This window comes from Elephas maximus, chromosome 4 (assembly GCF_024166365.1).
Source record: "Elephas maximus indicus isolate mEleMax1 chromosome 4, mEleMax1 primary haplotype, whole genome shotgun sequence".
NCBI classification, from domain to species: Eukaryota; Metazoa; Chordata; class Mammalia; order Proboscidea; family Elephantidae; genus Elephas; species Elephas maximus.
This window is the reverse complement of record NC_064822.1, coordinates 54,647,623-54,667,306: the sequence shown is the minus strand read 5'-3', so window position 1 is coordinate 54,667,306 and position 19,684 is coordinate 54,647,623. Positions and strand designations below refer to the sequence as shown.

General features: G+C 41.9%; 1 protein-coding gene across 1 annotated transcript in view; it reads left to right on the top strand.

Annotated features, from left to right (window-relative positions):
* AKR1E2 (aldo-keto reductase family 1 member E2) overlaps positions 1-18,243 on the top strand; it is a 36,133-nt gene extending 17,890 nt beyond the window's left edge. The window contains exons 5-10 of the mRNA XM_049882087.1: positions 452-574; positions 3,423-3,520; positions 6,795-6,867; positions 7,823-7,912; positions 17,383-17,465; positions 17,896-18,243. Of these exons, the coding sequence (XP_049738044.1) occupies positions 452-574; positions 3,423-3,520; positions 6,795-6,867; positions 7,823-7,912; positions 17,383-17,465; positions 17,896-17,938 (510 nt within the window). The 3' untranslated portion in view covers positions 17,939-18,243. The remainder of the gene's footprint in view (positions 1-451; positions 575-3,422; positions 3,521-6,794; positions 6,868-7,822; positions 7,913-17,382; positions 17,466-17,895) is intronic.
* The last annotated feature ends 1,441 nt before the right edge of the window (positions 18,244-19,684 follow it).

Below are 19,684 nucleotides of genomic sequence, written 5' to 3'. Positions count from 1 at the left end.
GGAAAGAAAGGTGAACGAATAAAATCAGGAAAGGGCATACTTGCCAAGCATCACATCAACAGATTCTCGGATAATAGGAATAGTAGTAGCTAAAATGTGTTGAGTGTTTGCTAAATTCTGGCCCTTTGCTAAATGCTTTACATGCATTATTTCATTGAATCCTTAAAAACAACTCTGTGATGTAGACGATCTTGACCCCGTTTTGCAGATGAGGGAATTGAGGCTTAGTGGTGTCATATAACTTGCCCAAGTTCTCTCAGCTATTAAGTGATGGAATCGGGAATAGACCTTGAGTGCAGAAATGCTTTTGAAGCATCAAGTAAAACATTTAAAAAATATTTGGTGGAGCAAATATTTTTAAAATACTGTGCAAAGGAGGTAAGGGATATAGATATTATCAGTGCAGTGGGCAGAGGCTGCATACCAAAAATAATTGTTTGTTCTCCTTTAGGCTATGGAGGACCTGGTGATTGCAGGGCTGGTGAAATACATCGGGGTGTCAAACTTCAACCACGAACAGCTTGAAAGACTTTTAGATAAGCCCGATTTGAGAATCAATCCAATAACTAACCAGGTGAGCTTATACACAGTGTAAAATGGTTTAATGGATGTAGTTGGCCTTTCAGCCACTGTGGCCTCCACGGGGCTGTATTAGAAGTGCATGAAATACTCATTTTTCTTAGGGCTGTCAAAATTTTAACTTATGGTATCAATTTGGCAAGTAAAGGGGTAGATAGGCAAGTGAGCTTTTTTTTTTTTTAATACGTGTCTGGTAAGGGTGTTGATATTGTAAGGTGAGGCTTGAGCTAAAACTTGGTTGTCCAGTTGCAGTTATGGCGTGTGTCACCAGGTGTGTTCAGAATTGATGAAAGGTCCTGGCAGACCCCTCATTAATTATGGCGTGTCCTGTGAAAGCATCAGGGATGTTCCCTCTCTCTGCTCTCCAGCCCACGCAGATTGGCAGCATTAAAGGGATGGAAAATTGAATGACTTTCAGACCAGGTTCACAGACTCTGACTGAACCAGTATAATGCAGAGATATGACTTCTGAGGAAAGACCTATTGCATCTCTAGATTGACTGACTGGCTTCATATGTTGCAAGAACATTTTTGTAGTGCTTTATTTTACTAAGGATCCCTGCTGGTGCAGTACTAAAAGTGCTCGGCTGCTAACCGAAAGGTCGATAGTTTGAACCCTCCAGCTGATCTGTGGGAGTCTGCTTCTTTAAAGATTTACAGCCTTGGAAATCCTACGGGGCAGTTCTACTCTGTCCTATAGGGTCACTGTGAGTTGGAATTGACTTGATGGCAATGGGCTTTTTGTGTTTGGTTTTATTTTACTTAAAATTTTTATTAAGGTATAAAGTGTACATATGAGAATAGAACTTGATGAATTCTCATAAACTGTGACCAGCATCCAGATTAAGAAACAGAACATGACCAATACCCCAGAAGCACCCCCTTACCATGCTCTTTGCTAGTCATCCCTTCTCCCGCCCCTGCAAAGGGTAACCACTGTTCTGATTTCTAGCAGCATAGATTAGTTTTTGAACTTTATATAGATTAAACAATACATTATTTACTCTTCTGTGTCTGGCTTCCTTCACTCAACGTTCTGTTTGTTAAATTCATTTATATTCGTGTATGATTGTGGATCATATATTCTTTGTTCTGTGTAGTATTCCATTGTGTGAATATTCCACAATTTAGTTATCTGTTCTACTGTTGATGGGGATTTGCGTAGGTTCTGGTCTGGGGCTATTAAAATAGAGCATCATTTTCTTTTTTTTTTAGTAAGTAAACTTGTTTTTATTGAGGTATAACAGACACACAGAAAAGTGGATAAGTCATAAAGTGCAGAGCCCGGTGAATTTTCACAAGTAACATATTCAAGTATTCAGCACCAGAGCAAGAAACAGAATATTCTCAGCCTTCAAGAAACACCTCTCATGCCCCGGTCTAGTCACTATCCACAGAGTAACTACTATCCTGGCTTCCAACAGAGTTTAGTTTTGCCTGTTTCTAACCTGTGAAAGCCGGAATCTATGTAAGGTGGAAACCTGTCAGAGAAGGAAAACTAAAATATTTTCCACTGAATAGAGAGTAGTAGAAAAGTGGTGGCTGTACCCTGTCAAAGGTTGGAAATTTGTGAGACCCGGAAAAACAAAGCAGTCCCAGTAAGTTCCGGGTTTCACAGGTTTCACTGGGTACACAGAATCTGTTTATATGCATAATAGATTCTGTTTTGTGTTGGCTTTTTATGTTGAGCAGCACTGTAAATAACTAGGAAAGATTGTTGGCTGGTCAGTGGGAATGAGGTGTGTTTGAAAGGTCTGTTTCTAGCTAGGGTTGTGAATACCCAGGAGTGCAGAGTACTTGGAAGTGTTTTCAGAAAGCCAGGCAGGCTTCTCTTTTGGAGGCTTTCCTGACTGCTGAGTTTGCTGTACTGTGCTCTGCATGTTCCTGAGAGCCTGCCTCTGCTACCCCCAAAGGCACTGTCGATAGTTCTCGATAAACAAGTATTTATTTTAGGTTTACTTATAACCTGGAATTGTGCGTGAGAATTCATGGTAATGTGGAAAAGACAGGAATCCTGCTCTCAAGTGTCTTAAAATATTAGCAGGAGTCACCTAAAGCATGTATTGGTTACATGTAGTGACTCAGTTTCATCTGTTCATTCAACAAATACTTGTTGCACATCTTCTGTTTGCCTACATTGCCCTAGGTGTTGGGGATACATTGGTGAACAAAACAGACAAAAGTCCTTGCCTACATGGAGCTTACATTCTAGTGGTGACAGACAAACAATTAGCAAATCATTGAAGTATATAAGATGTCTGATAGTGACAAGTGCTGTAGAAGAAAATAAAGGAGAGAAGGGAGATGGGAACTATTGGAGGGTTGCAGTTTTTTTTTTTTTTTAAATTGTGGGTAAATATATACGTAACAAATCCTTTGCCTTTCAACAGTCTTCATATATGCAATTCAGTGACATTAGTTATGTTTATCATTTTGTTCGATCATTACCACTGTCCATTTCCAAATTTTCCCATCACCGTTAACAGAAGCTCAGTATCCCCTTAGCAGTGAGTCCTTCTTTTGCCCTTCCTCCCATGGAAGGTTGCAGCTTTCAAGTAAGGTGATCAAGGGAGGCCTCTCTGAGAAGGTGATATTTAAGCATTCAGATGACACAGATATTCCTTGAGCCCATAGGCTCATACACATAAAGCTGGCTAGAGTCTTGGCGATCACTGAGTCTAACCTTTTCACTTTACAGATGTAGACCCTTAGGCCTAGAGAGGGTTCATGTAGCTAGTCAGTAACAGAACCAAGATATTAATGTTGGTCTCTCTACTTTTTTAGAGTTCTTCTAGTACACTATTAGTCTGAATATCTTCTGAAACTTTCATTCTGTTTTATAGATTGAATGCCACCCATATCTCACTCAGAGGAATCTGATTCGTTTTTGTCAATCCAGAGATGTCTCTGTGACTGCTTACCGTCCTCTTGGTGGTTCGTGGTAAGATGTGTCAGTGGTTGTGTTAGTCAAGGTCCTAGCAGGAAGTAGATGCCGCACTCTAATTTGGATAGAGGAGGGTTTAATGGAGATGTGGGCAGGGTGTAGAGAAACCACGAGGGATTTTGCAGGTGGAATGGCTAATGCCTCCAGACCCTATGGGCTAAAGGGAGGGAGCTGTTACTGGAAGCCAGAAGGAGAGAGTCACTTTGAAGGGGGCTGCTTGAGAGGAACAGTAACCTTTTAAGTGACAGAGCTAGCTTGAAGTGACTTCTTTTGCTGATTTCTTGGTTAGTACATCTGGTCTGCTATTAAATGTCTCTATGGTGGCACAGTGGTTAAGAGCTCGGCTGCTAACCAAAAGGTTGGCGGTTCGAATCCACTAGCCACTCCTTGGAAGTCCTGTGGAACAGTTCTACTCTGTCCTGTTGGGTCTCTATGAGTCGGAATTGACTCTATGGCAATGGGTTTGGTTTGATTTTTTTTATCAAGATATTTTACAGACACCTCAATCTTTATATAACTCAAATTCTTCATGTCATTTTTCTCCAGAACCTGAAATTTGTACAGTGTTGTATATATCAATTAATGAGCCACTTAGCCACACTCACTTAGCCACCTAAGCCAGAAACTTGGAAATCATCCCTTCCCCATATCCCTCAATTGCCAAGTTCTGTTATATTATTCTGGCAGAAGAATTTTGTTTCTTGATCTCTAGTCTCAATGTCAAGGAGCCCTGGTGGTGCAGTGGTTAAGTGCTCGACTGCTAACCAAAAGGTCAGCAGTTTGAATCCACCAGCTGCTTCTTGGAAACCCTATGCGGTAGTTCTACTCTGTCCTATAGGTTGCTATGAGTCAGAATCGACAGCAGTGGGTTTTTTGTTTTGTTTTTTAGTACCTTACTTGGTTCAAAACTTCCTGCTTAATGAATTCCCACAACTTTCTTGAATTTGTAAAGACAGAACTTCTCACCTTCCCTTAGGTTTCTCCTCCCTCTGACGTTTTTGTTCTCATGTGCCACTCCCTGATTTACACCCATGCTGTTCAGATTACATGCTAAGAAAAAAAATCAACACGCTCGTTTACGCACAGTTAGAAATGTAGATACCTTATAAACAGAGCTATAAGAAAGAGAGAACAAATGAGGCTCTGAAATAACACATTTGCAAGTAATAGCAAGTGTCCCACAAAGAGAACCCAGCATTCCTACCCACTGGTGAGTTATATGGAGCCCTGGTGGCGCAGTGGTTAAGAGCTACGGCTGCTAACCAAAAGGCCGGCAGTTTGAGTCCACTAGCCGCTCCTTGGAAACGCTATGGGGCAGTTCTACTCTGTTCTGTAGGGTCACTATGAGTTGGAACCAACTCAATGGCAGCAGCAATGGTTTTTAGTCTCACCATCACTGCTCTAGGTAAGAATTCCCTTATGTAGCCTAATACCTCCTTCCCTCCCTCCCAGATTTGCACCATTTCAATCTGTTGCCCACACGGTAGCTGAAAAGAGCTGTCTCAATATGATCATGTCACCTTCCTGCCTGCTTAAAAATTCTTCAGTTGTTGGTATGACCTATGAGGCTCATCTGATCTGGCCTCTGCCTGCCTCTGGTCTCATTTCTTCCCCTTCCGCACAAACATTCTATGCATCAACCATATGAAACTATTTGTGGTACCTTGAAAAGGACATGTTCTTTCTGGTGTCTGTGCCTTTACATATACCTTTCTCTTTACTTGGAAATCTTATCTCTTTTTTTTTCAAATTTGGCTAACGCTGCCTTCTGACTTAAGATCCAGTTCAGCATCACCTTCTCCAGGAGCCCTTCCTGACTCCCCGTGTTCATGTTTTGATCATAGGCCCTAGTCACACTGTCTTGCCATTGTTTCTTCTCAGTCTCTTCCACTAGACAGAGCTACTTAGACCAGATTCTGTATCTTATTCATTACTGTATTCCCAGCCCCTAACTCAGTGCCTGGGATACATTGGGTGCCTGACAAAGGCTGAAATTATTTAAATTTTTATTGGCTGTGTACCTTCCATGTGAAATGAAGCATGTGTGTTTGAACTTGGTAGCAACTAGGGAGCTCCTAGAAGACTGGGTCATATTCCACAGTTAACTCTGGGGTAGAAGAACCCCAAGGATAGAGTGAGTGGTGGGAGCCACCAACAGGAAGGGACACTCCCTGAAACCCTGGACCTGATGGCAGGGAATAAACGAGCTCTGTTTAGTTCCTTCAGTAGACTTTGAGAACCATACCTAGCTCAGTGCTTGAAACTTAGTAAAAACCCAAAACACTCATTGCTGCCAAGTCAGTTCTGACTCATAGCAACCCTACAGGACAGAGGAGAGCTTGCTCCATAGAGCTTCCAAGGAGCGGCAGGTGGATTCGAACTGCTGACCTTTTGGTTAGCAGCCAAGCTCTTAACCACTACACCACAGGGGCTCCATGAAACTTAGTAACTGCTTAATATATGTTGGTTGGAAAAAATGGCTTTTTTGCCTGTAGAGATGTTAAGGGATGTAGACTCTGTCATAGTCTTCAAAATCTCTTGCAGTAGTTGTCCCACCGGTTTACAATACCAACTCTTTCATCGCTTCTGATGTGAGCTTTTCTGAGATTATTATCGTTGGCAATAAACATTTATTAATTGTGCTGTAGGTACTATGCAAGGAGCCCTGGTGGTGCAATGGTTAAGAGCTCAGCTGCTAACTGAAAGGTTGGAGGTTTGAACCCACCCAATGGCTCTGTGGGAGAAAAGACCTGGTGATCTGCTTCTGTAAGAGTGCAGCCTAGGAAACCCTATGGGGCAGTTCTACTCTGTCACATGGGGTTGCTATGAGTCAGAATCAACCCGATGGCATGTAACAATAACAACAGGCACCGTGCTAGGTCTAAAGTAGAAAGCTGTGAGGTCAGAGAGCCCTTAAATGTCAGCGTTTGTGGTTATTCTGGATTCCAGCAGAGGGGCACGCCAAAGCACTGAGAACCCACTGCCTGATATGCTCCGATGTTGTTACCTGGCTCTTGAGAAAAAGCACAAAACATCCATGAAAAATGATGACATGTAGCTGCATCCATCAAAATGTTAACAGTGCTTATTTCTAGATGGTGGGATTTAGGACGATATACTTTTCTGTATTGTTTAAGTTTCCTAGAGTAAGCACGTATCATGATCAGAAAAGCTATTTTGTGTACTTTGGAGAAAGAATTTTTTTTTTTTTTAAGAAAGAAGTGTACATGTTTAATCTTTTAGCTCACTAACCTGGCCTGTCTCTTTCTAGCGAGGGGGTCGACTTGATGGATGATCCTGTGATTAAGACGATTGCACAGAAGCACAACAAGTCTCCAGCTCAGGTGTGTGGATGGAGGGCTGTCTCTTGGCTGGCAGTGGACTTTCCACATCCTCTTGGAGTCCTTCGGACTTTGAGGAGGAAGAGGGGTTAGCATATTCCCATAGTCAGGCTACTTACTCTTACCTTTCAAGACCCAGAGGGCGACTTTCTACTTGTAGAGTCCCCAGGCAGTCTCTGTCCCCACAATTGAATTGATAGCTAGTATAAAGTGGTACAAACCCTGGTGGCGTAGTGGCTAAGGGCTACGGCTGCCAACCAAAGTGTTGGCAGTTCAAATCCGCCAGGCGCTCCTTGGAAACTCTATGGGGAAGTTCTACTCTGTCCTATAGGGTCACTATGAGTCGGAATCGACTCAATGGCACTGGGTTTGGTTTTGGTATAAAGTGGTACGAGGAGCCCTGGTGGTACAGTGGTTAAGTGCTTGGCTGCTAACCGAAAGATCAGTGGTTTGAACCCACCAACCATTCTGTGGGAGAAAGATGTGGCAGTCTGCTTCCATAAAGATTTACAGCCTTGGAAATCCTATAGGGCACTTCTACTCTGTCCTGTAGGATCTCTGTAAGTTGGAATTGACTTGCTGGCAACAAGTTTTTTTTTTTTTTTAATAAAGTGGAACAGAGAGGTAGTGTATTAAAATCTTTCTTGGTCTAAGTCAGATTTCTTTGGAGGGATTGGACACATGTTATTGGGGTCTCATTAAGGTGTAGGCAGGTCCTCGGACCTTCTTCTTGGGCCAGTGGCAGGCATTACAGACATACTTGTAGAACTGTTCAAAAAATACTAGTGTGATTTCTAAAGGACTTTGGTATGAAAGAGCTTGTAATAAAATTTCCTACTGTACCTGACTTGTGGACTTTTACTGCACAGTAAAACTCAGACTGTTAGGAAAATTACTTACTTAGATTTGATTCTATATGATTTCCCTTTGTGATATTAGACTTTTTTTTCTTCTGCAGATTTTGATCCGATTTCAGATCCAAAGGGGCGTGATAGTGATTCCGAAATCTGTCAATCCGAAGCGGATTCAAGAGAATATCCAGGAAGGTGTTTTTTTTTTTTCTTTTGTTTGGAAGGATTTAGGATCACGTATTAGTTTTTTTTTAGGGTGGGTTAACTACTATGACAGACAATCCCAGGATCCCTGTGGCTTAACGTAGTAGAGGTTTATTTCTCTAATAGTTCACCGTGGATGTTAGTAGTTAGCCCTTTATTCAGTGGGCTAAGGACCCAGGCTCCTTCCCTCTTAGGGCTCTGCTTTCCTCCAGGGCCTTGGGGTTTTCTCTCTTCATCTGACAGATGGGGAAAGAGGAAAGAGATTTTTATGGACTATGTCAATTCCACTGTCATTGAATTGGCAGGATACAGACATAATGGCCACACCAAACTATAGAGAAGCCTGGGATGTTGTATGCTCAGAAAAAAGAGGAAGCAGGTTTGGTAGGCAGCTAGCCAGTGTCTGCCACAGGGAGGCATGCTAAATGGTCATTTGGGAGTGGTTGCCTTGGGTGTTGAAAAGGTTTTCCATCCTGAGTCTTGCCTAGTTTATTTTAAGAGGTAGGAACGAAGACCGACTGGATAGTTATCTTTATTTGCTAGAATGTGTACAAAACACTGAGAGGCAGTGATCCTTTTGAGGGCAATATTTTTTTTACCTCAGTCAAAAAACTTCAGAAGCCTGTGAAATTTGTTTTTGTAATCATGTGTGGCTCCTACTTGAGGACACAGTCTACAGGACAGTGGTTTAAATTGTGGACTTGGGATTCAACAAGCCCAACCTGTCACTTAACAGCTCTGTAAACCTTTCTGTTGTTGTTGTTAGGTGCTGTTGAGTCAGTTCTGACTCATAGTGACCCTATGTACAACAGAATGAAACACTGCCCAGTCTCGTGCCATCCTTACAATCATTGCTATGTTGGAGCCCATTGTCGCAGCCACTGTGTCAGTCCATCTCAATGAGGGTCTTCTCTTTTTCGCTGACCCTCTCCTTTAACAAGCGTGATATCCTTTTCCAGGGACTGGTTCCTACTGATAACATGTCCAAAGTACATGAGATGAAGTCTCACCATTCTTGCTAAGCTTAGTTTTTTTCATCAGTAAAGAAAAGTGTACCTATCTCATACGGTTGTTGTGAGGATTAAGTATAATAATGCATGTGAAGTGATTAGTCTAGTGCCTGGTGTATAGAAGGCCCTGATCATATGAGCTGCTAATCATCATTATCATCATCATTGTCATTGAAGTCATCCTTGAAAGTATTGCATGGGTGATAGGTATCCTTAGTAGCCCATACCCATTAGTCATGTCACTATGGACTTGTGTGAGCTTGGGATTAGCTAGGCAATTGAAACTTTGGTAGACATAGTTCTCTGATACCCGGAAGTCTACTGCTATGTGGTTCTTTGAGCTTTCCAGTAGTTTTATGAGGGTACTACCATATCCCTAGGGCTTACTACAATAGCTAGCACAAAACAACTGCTCAGCAAGTACTTATTGATTGACCAATACCCTTAGGCTCATTGTGGATATCAGATTGGCTGAGGTGGGGCACAGCTTCATTATTGGCAAGTGTAGTATTTCCCATTTGTAGAATCAGGATATGTAAGATAAAGAGCCACTGGGAAAGGTGGCAGAATACCTCGTAGTGCTCATAGTACTATTTCTACTGGGCACCTGTCAGTGGGAAATATGTTCCCCTTCCCACCTCCCACCTGTATGCACTTTTCGTCATTCTTCATGGGGTGCCCTCATCTTTAAGTGGTGTAGACCAGCCGAAGGAGACCAGTCATCCAGTCCTTAAGCCTGGAAAGTGTCTGCGAGTTTGACTAAGCAGTAAACTCTGTTCTTTCAGATGACTTCTGAGGGGCCTCTTGGAATTATGCCTCAAATCTTGGGCTAGCTGTTAGAATTTGACACATGGTGGCTGATTGGCTTCTGCCCCACATAGGGGCCTGGCTAAGGGTGCCCAACTAAGGTGTCTTCTATCTCCTGCAGTACAGCCAGGATTCCTGGTTATACCTCCTGGAAGGGCATATGTTAAAGAAGACCCTGTAGCCCCTCCAGTTTGAGATACCTTACCTCATGAATATTCACAAAGGTTCATAACTGTCTGAGGGAGCTCAGAAATTTGGCAGGATTGTGCTCAGGTTTAATTGAAAGTGAGAGCCAAGACAGCCTCTACATTCTGCCATTGTAGCTCCTAGCACTGTGGGGTCTACTGGCCTTGTGGCAGTAAATGCACCTCAGGGACCTTGGGCATGCAGCTTGAATGCCCTGTTGCTTTGCATTAGACCTGCTGCATACTGAGGGCAGATGCTGTTCCTGGACCAGTCAGGCAGGATCAGGCAGATGTGTGGGCCCCAAATGACCAAAAGCAGATGTGATCAGATGGGCTGAGGATGGAGACCAGAGGTGTTTCAAGAGGAGTAGGATGAAGCATCAATCATATCAAGAGGAGTACAAGAGCTGAGATAGACACTTATCCAGCCTAAGAGCTGGGTAAATAGGATCAAATAGGGAAATAGCAGAGGTGTTGAGTAAGGCAAGAGTACTGGGGCTTGTCCTTACAGAGTGCTGGCCTTCAATGGAGAGGCTGGTTGGCTGAGTCTGATACCTTTTCTCTTACCCCAGATACCCACTCCGTAATGCTGGACCAAGACTGCTCCAGCCCTTAATTTGTTGAGACTGTTCTAAAACTGCTCTTTAATCCTTAATCTAAACTCTGCTCCTTCCTTCCTACACTTCCCCCCAGTGAGAATTCCTGTTTACAAGGTACAGTAAAACGTGTGAATGCTGGAACTATGTAAAGCGGAAACCTGTCAGAGAAGGAAAACTCAAATATTTTCCACTAAAATGAATGATAGAAAAGTGGTAAGACTGCACCCTGTCAAAGGTGGAAAACTTGTGAGACCTGGAAGAACAAGGAAGTCCCATCGAGCTCTGGCTCTCACAGGTTTCACTCTGTATTAGTTTCCTAAGGCTGCCGTAACAAAATACAACAAGCTGAGAGCCTTAAAAGAGCAGAAATGGATTGTCTCACAGTTCTGGAGACCAGAAGTCTGAAGTCAGGGTGTCAGCAGGGCCACGCTCTCTCTGAAGGCTCTAGGGGAGGAGTGTTCCTTGTGTTTTCCAGGCTTCTTTTGGCCTCCAGCAATCCTTGGTGTTCCTTGACTTGTAGCTGCATCACTGCAGTCTCTGCCTCCGTTGTCACATGACCTTCTTCCCTGTGTCTCTGTGTGTTCTCTCCTCTTTTTATAAGGACGCTAAACCCAGTGCCATCGAGTCGATTCCAACTCATAGCAACCCTATAGGACAGGGTAGAACTAGTCATTGGATTTAAGGCCCATCCTCATCCACTATGACCTCATCTTAATTAATCACATCTACAAAGACTATTTCCAAATAAGGTCACATTCTGAGATTCTAGGTGGACATGAATTTTTGGGGGACACTATTCAACCCACTGCACATGATGTGACTGATTTCTCTAGGATGGTGAATCTCCTGTGGGATAGAGGTGGGGCCCTGTGGACTGTCACCCTCCAAGGGGCATATTGGAATCACTGTACTACCTTCTTTGTCCTCTGGAATAATTCCTGCTCCAGGGTGGAGGGGTTGATACTCTCTTGTGAAAAATGTTGTGGGAGTGGATCATATTCCTCAAAAAAAAGGGGGGGGGTGGTGTTTAGAGTAGGATTTTAGAAGTAACAGAAAGTGATTGTTCATACATATATACCGTGACATAGATACTGTTAGAGTTTACAGTCCCAGGGGCCAGGTGACTCCCTACTTGGTAGGGCTGTGTGAAAGAAAAAATTTTTTTTGAGCAGTGGGAAAAGTTCTTTGGTGTACTCTTTAACTATACGACAGAGTAGAACTGCCTCACAGGGTTTCCAAGGTGCAGCTGGTGGATTTGAACTGCCGACCTTTTGGTTAGCAGCTGATGTCTTAACCACTCTGCCATGAGGGCTCCACTTTTTAACTATTCCCATATATTCCTTATTCCTATAAGATGATTGCAGTATTGTATACCATGTTTCCAAAGTTTCATAACCTTAGCCTAGGCCAAGCCAACACCTCCCCACGTGTCTGTCAGTTTGTGTGTTGCTGATGCTGGAAGCTATGCCACACTGGTGTTCAAATATTAGCAGGGTCACCCATGGCAGACAGGTTTCAGCTGGGCTTCCAGACTAAGACAGACTAGGAAGAAGGATCCAGCAATCTACTTCTGAAAAGAATTAGGCAGTGAAAATCTTATGAATAACAGTAGAACACAGATATAGTACCGGAAGATGAGCCCCTGAGGTTGGAAGGCACTTGAAATGCGACTGGGAAAGAGTTGCTTCCTCAAAGTAAAGTTGACAGTAATGATGTGGATGGAGTCAAGCTTTCGGGATCTCCATTTGATGATGTGGCACTATTCAAAATGAGAAGAAACAGCTGCAAACGTGGAATGTACAAAGTATGAATCTAGGAAAGTTGGAAATCATCAAAAATGAAATGGAATGAATAAACATCAATGTCGTAGGCATTAGTGAGCCAAAATGGAATGGTATTGGTCTTTTTGAATCGGACAGTCATGTGGTCTACTATGCTGGGAATGACAAATTGAAGAGAAATGGAATTGCATTCATCATCAGAAAGAACATTTCAAGATTTCTGCTGGAGTACAGTGCTGTCAGTGATAGGATAATATCCATACGCCTACAAGGAAGAACAGTTAATACGACTATTATTCAAATTTATGCACCAACTACTAAGGCCAAAGATGAAGAAATTACAGATTTTTACCAACTTGTGCAGTCTGAAATTGATCGAACATGCACTCAGGATGCACTGATAATTACTGGTGATTGGAATACGAAAGTTGGAAACGAAGAAGGATCGGTAGTTGGAAAATATGGCCATGGTGATAGAAACGATGCCAGAGATCACATGATTGAATTTTGCAAGACCAGTGACTTCACTGCAGATACCTTTTTTCACCAACATAAACAGCGACTACACATGGACCTCACCAGATGGAATATGCAGGAATCAAATCGATTACATCTGTGGAAAGAGATGATGGAAAAGCTCAATATCATCAGTCAGAACAAGGCTGAGCAACTGCGGGTCAGACCATCAATTACTCATATGCAAGTTCAAGTTGAAATGGAAGAAAATTAGAACAAGTTGACGAGAGCCAAAGTACGACCTTGAGTATATCCCACCTGAATTTAGAGACCATCTCAAGAATAGATTTGACATGTTGAAAACTAATGACCAAAGACCAGACGAGTTGTGGAATGACATCAAGGACATCATACATGAAGAAAGCAAGAGGTCATTAAAAAGGCAGGAAAGAAAGAAAAGACCCAAATGGATGTCAGAAGAGACTCTGAAACTTGCCCTTGAATGTCAAGTAGCTAAAGCAAAAGGAAAAAATGATGAAGAGCTGAACAGAAGATTTCAAAGGGTGGCTTGAGAAGACAAAATAAAGTATTATGATGATATATGCAAAGACCTGGAGATAGAAAACCAAAAGGGAAGAACATGCTCAGCATTTCTCAAGCTGAAAAAACTGAAGAAAAAAACTCAAGCCTCGAGTTGCAATACTGAAGGATTCTACAGGAAAAATATTAAATAACGTAAGAAGCATCAAAAGAAGATGGAAGGAACACACAGAGTCACTATACCAAAAAGAATTGGTCGACGTTCAACCATTTCAGGAGGTAACATATGATCAGGAATCGATGGTACTGAAGGAAGAAATCCAAGCTGCACTGAAAAACAAGGCTCCAGCAATTGACAGAATATCAACTGAGATGTTTCAACAAACGGATGCAGTGCTTGAAGTCCCCACTCGTCTCTGCCAAGAAACTTGAAAGACAGTTACTTGGCCAACTGACTGGAAGAGATCCATATTTATGCCTATTCCCTAGAAAGGTGATCCAACTGAATGCAGAAATTATTGAACAATACCAATATCACATGCAAGCAAAATTTTGCTGAAGATCATTCAAAAGTGGCTACAGCCGTGTATCGACAGGGACCTGCCAGAAATTCAGGCCGGTTTCAGAGGAGGATGTGGAGCCAGGGATATCATTACTGATGTCAGGTGGATTCTGGCTGAAAGCAGAGAATACCAGAAGGATGTATACCTGTGTTTTATTGACTATGCAAAGGCATTTGACTGTATACATCACAACAAATTATGGATAACATTGGGGAGAATGGAAATTCCGAAACACTTGTGCTTATGAGGACTCTTTACATGAATCAAGAGGCAGTTGTTTGAACAGAACAAGGGGATACTGCATGATTTAAAGTCAGGAAAGGTGTGAGTCAGGGTTGTATTCTTTCACCATACCTATTCAATCTGTATGCTGAGCAAATAAATCCAAGAAGCTGGACTATATGGAGAGGAACAGGGCATCAGGATTAGAAGAAGACATATTAACAACCGGAGTTATGCAGAAGACACAGTCTTGCTTGCTGAAAGTGAAGAGGACTTGAAGCACTTACTGATGAAGATCAAAGCCCAAAGCCTTCAGTATGGATTACACCTCAACATCAAAAAAACAAAAATTCTCACAAATGGACCAATAAGCAACATCATGATAAATGAAGAAAAGATTGAGGTTGTCAAGGATTTCATTTTACTTGGATCCACAATCAACACCCATAGAAGCAGCAGTCAAGAAATCAAAAGATGCATTGCATTGGGCAAATGTGCTACAAAAGACCTATTTAAAGTGTTGAAAAGCAAAGATGTCACATTGAAGACTAAGGTGCGCCTGACCCAAGCCATGGTGTTTTCAGTTGCCTCGCATGTGAAAGCTGGTCAATGAATAAGGAAGACCAAAGAAGAACTGACGCCTTTGAGTTGTATTGGCAAAGACTATTGAATATACTGTGGACTGCCAAAAGAACGAACAAATCTGTTTTGGAAGAAGTACAACCAGAATGCTCTTTAGAAGCAAGGATGGCAGGACTGCGGTTTACATTCTTTGGAGATGTTGTCAGGAGGGATCAGTCCGTGGAGAAGGACATTGTTGTTGTTGTTAGGTGCCGCCGAGTCGGTTCCAGCTCATAGCGACCCTTTTCTGAAACAGGCCTGAATTTCTGACAGTTCCCTGTTGATATACTGCTGCAGCTGTTTTTGAATGATCTTCAGCAAAATTTTGCTTGCATGTGATATTAATGATATTGTTCTATAATTTCCACATTCAGTTGGATCACCTTTCTTGGGAATAGGCATAAATATGGATCTTTTCCAGTCAGTTGACCAGGAAGCTGTCTTCTATATTTCTTGGCATAAACGAGTGAACACCTCCAGCGCTGCATCTCTTTGTTGAAACATCTCAATTGATATTCCATCAATTCCTGGAGGCTTGTTTTTCACCAGTGCCTTCAGAGCAGCTTGGACTTCTTCCTTCAGTACTGGTTCCTGATCATATGCTACCTCTTGAAATGGCTGAATATCGACTAATTCTTTTTGGTATAATGACTCTGTGTATTCCTTCCATCTTCTTTTGATGCTTCCTGCGTTGTTTAATATTTTCCTGTAGAATCCTTCAGTATTGCAACTTGAGGCTTGATTTTTTTCTTCAGTTCTTTCAGCTTAAGAAACACCTGGCGTGTTCGTCCCTTTTGGTTTTCCATCTCCAGCTTTTTGTACATGTCATTGTAATACTTTGTCTTTTCGAGCTGCCCTTCGAAATCTTCTGTTCAGCTCTTTTACTTCATCAATTCTTCCTTTTGCTTTAGCTGCTCGACATTCGAGAGCAAGTTTCAGAGTTTCCTCTGACATCCATCTTGGTCTTTTCTTTCTTTCCTGTGTTTTCAATGACCTCTTGCTTTCTTCATGGATGATGTCCTTGCACAACTTGTCTGGTCTTTGGTCACTGGTGTTCAATGTGTCAAGTCTATTCTTGAGATGGTCTGTAAATTCAGGTGGGATATATTCAAGGTCATGTTTTGGCTCTTGTGGACTTGCTCTGATTTTCTTCAGTTTCAGCTTGAACTTGCATATGAGCAATTGATGGTCTGTCCCACAGTCGGCCCCTGGCCTTGTCCTGACTGATGATATTAAGCTTTTCCATCATCTCTTTCCACAGATGTAGTCAGTTTGCTTCCTGTGTGTTCCATCTGGTGAGGTCCATGTGTATAGTTGCCGTTTATGTTAGTGAAGGAAGGTATTTGCAATGAAGAAGTCATTGGTCTTGCAAAATTCTATCATCCTATCTCTGGCATTGTTTCTATCACCAAGGCCATATTTTCCAACTACCAATCCTTCTTCTTTGTTTCCAACTTCCGTATTCCAATCATCAGTAATTATCAGTGCATCTTGAGTGCGTGTGTGATCAATTTCAGACTGCAGCAGCTGATAAAAATCTTCTATTTTTTCATCTTTGGCACTAGTGGTTGGTGCGTAAATTTGCATAATAGTCGTATTAACTGTTCTTCCTTGTAGTCATATGGATATTACCCTATCGGTGACAGCGTTGTACTTCAGGATAGATCTTGAAACGTTTTTTTGACGATGAATGCAACACCATTCCTCTTCAAGTTGTCATTCCCAGCATAGTAGACTATATGATTGTCCGATTCAAAATGGCCAATACCATTCCATTTCAGCTCACTAATGCCTAGGATATTGATGTTTGTGCATTCCGTTTCATTTTTGATGATTTCCAATTTTCCTAGATTCATACTTCTTACATTCCATGTTCTGATTATTAGTGGATGTTTGCAGCTGTTTCTTCTCATTTTGAATTGTGCCACATCAGCAAATGAAGCTTCCGAAAGCTTTACTCCATCCACGTAATTAAGGTCGACTCTACTTTGAGGAGGCAGCTCATTCCCAGTCATCTTTTGAGTGCCTTCCAATCTGGGGGGCTCACCTTCCAGCACTATATTAGACAATATTCTGCTGCTATTCATAAGGCTTTCACTGGCTAATGCTTTTCAGAAGTAGACTGCCAGGTCCTTTTTGCTAGTCTGTCTTAGTCTGGAAGCTCAGCTGAAACCTGTCCTCCATGGGTGACCCTGCTGCTATCTGAATACTGGTGGCACAGCTTCCAGCATGACTGCAACACACAAGCCCCCACAGTACGACAAACTGACAGACCCGTGGGGGGAGAAGGACATAATGCTTGGTAAAGTAGAGGGTCAGTGAAAAGGAGAAAGACCCTCAAAGAGATGAATTTATACAGTGGCTGCAACAATGGGCTCAAGCATAACAAAGATTGTGAGGATGGTGCAGGACCAGGCAGTGTTTCGTTCTGTTGTGCGTAATGTCACTATGAGTCGTAAGTGACACAGTGGCACCTAACAACAACAACAAGCCAACACCAGCAAATAATCAAAATCAAAGTGCATTTTGGGAACCTAGGTAGTTTCAGGTGTCTAAGGAGGTGTTTCTTTTACATTTTTGCACCCCATATAGAAATAGTACAGTGCTTTGCACATAACAGGTGCTCAAATAAATATTAGCTGAGCTGAATTTTCTATGAACATTTTATTTTGATTGCAGGTGTTTGATTTTGAATTAGCAGAACAAGAAGTAGATGAACTCCTCTGCCTAGACAGGGATTTCCGAATGGCCAGATTCCCCATGTAACTATGACTTCTTTACTTTCTTTTTATTCTAAAAGGGAGCAATATACAGATTGGATGACTGGTTCCTAAACTGGTATTGATTATATACATTTTAGGTTATTAAACCTTAATAATGGACCCCTGGTAGTGCAATGGTTAAGTGCTCAGCTGGTAACTGAAAGGTTGGCAGTTCAAACTCACCAACTGCTCCATGCGCGAAAGATGTGGCAGTCTGTTTCTGTTAAGATTTACAGCCTTGAAAACCCTATGGGGAAGTTCTACTCTGTCCTATAGGGTATAATTCTCATCAGTTTGAACATGGGCCACTGAATGAAGCCAAAGACTAATTTCGTACGTGGGGGAGTTTAAAAATATGTAACTGTATTATTGAAAATGTTTCTCTTAAAAAATGATAATCATTCTGTTTCAATCTTTGACTTGTTTTCAGAGCTGAAAATCACAAAGACTACCCTTTCAATATAGAATACTAAGAGTAGCTTCCCTCATCCTCATTGCCTGCTCAGCCCAGAAAAATTGGTATTTTTGGCAACGTTGACCCTTCTGAAAACGTTCTCGTCTGCCCTGCGTCTGCTGAGGGCACTGTGGTCACAGTGACAGAGGCAGCTTGGCTTGCGATGGGAGGAGCAGAGTTTGATTTCAGTGGATTTCTGCCTGAAACTGAAGCCTTGTTCTCTGAGAAATCTGAAGGATTCAGTGTGGGCTTGGTGATTACTATGGGTTCCTCTGCCGAAAATTGTTAACAAGCGTGTGTGTTGCAGGTGTCTTTCTAAAAAGAATAAAGCATATTTATCTAAATTTATTTAATTTTCTGGAATTATTATTCCCAAATAATGTTTCCTCTCTCCATTGCAGAATCCATACTATTCTTATGACTCTATTGAGTACATAGTGTGTTAGAATTTTTACAAAACACACTATATGGCTTCTACCTTCTAAGAAAGGAAGGATATTTGATAACTCATGAATTATTTACCTGCACGTTTTAAAAAACATTGTATTGGGGAAATATTTAAGTGTATACAAGAATTGAGAAGATAGTATATTGAATCTCTATTGCCGTTACTCAGCTTCAACAGCTTCAACAATTATCAGCCATGGCCAGTCTTCCTTTTCTATACTACCCTCTACTCCCTACCAACCCTAGATTATTTTGAAGCAAAATCCATACCTTTGCACATTGAAAGGAAAATTGGGCGAAACAGGGAAGCTATATCAATTCAAGAGAGGCTTTTGTCCTTATTTAAAATCCTAATTTTTAACTCCTATTTTTTAAATAAAGTCTTCTGGTAAATCAGATTATACCTGTGGAAACCCCAAATCAAAGATGAAATATGGATCATATTTCCCCCTCACACGCTCACTGTTTAGCCTGGTCAAACTCACTGTGTTGGAAAGCAGATGTGAATCTTGGTGACTTATCAAGGGCAGAGATGGGATATTCACTTCTAGGCTTGTTTAGTGCAGTATGCTAGTTCATTGGTGCACACCATTCCCAATATGGCCCATAGATTCCCAGCCTCCTGGGGATTTGTGGTCACTGTCTAGCCATCTCTGCTCAGCATATTTGGCCTAGTTGTGTGCCCTTAATTTCATACAGAATCTGCAGGGATTTAGCTTTTTTTTTGACTCACTGGTTATTTTAGCCAATCTCCTTCTAGGACTTTGGCCCCTATCCAAAGGGAGTTAAGCTAGAAGAAAATCTGGGTGTCTGTGCCCATTGTTCTCCCATATTATTGCACTGTATGAACCTCTCAGAGCTCCTTCCCCATCTGACAGAACGCTTGGAGAAGGGACAGGGTTAAGAAATTCTTTTCAATGGTGGCTGAAAGAGTTCAGCTTGGGGGCAGTTAGGCTCAATGTCATCAGGTGGTCCAGCGGGGTTAGGAGTGTGGGTTCTGTAGTCAAAAGGCCTGGGCTTGAATTTCAGCCTCTTTCTAGCTGTTAAGATTACCTAACCTTACAGTGTCTCAATTTCCTTATTTGTTAAATGGAGACAATAATAGTACTTCACAAGGTTGTTGATAACAGTGTCTGGCCTATAAGGCTCAATAAGAATTAGCTCTTATCATTTCTATTATTGTTATCTTCTTGTTCCCCAATTCCTCATGCAAATAGAATTTCAGTAGATAATGTCTGCCTTCCTGTCCCAGCCTCCCAAATGTACCTGGGCACGTGTGAATCTTGTGGGGCTTAGGTCTTGGCTCTGGGACCCCTGG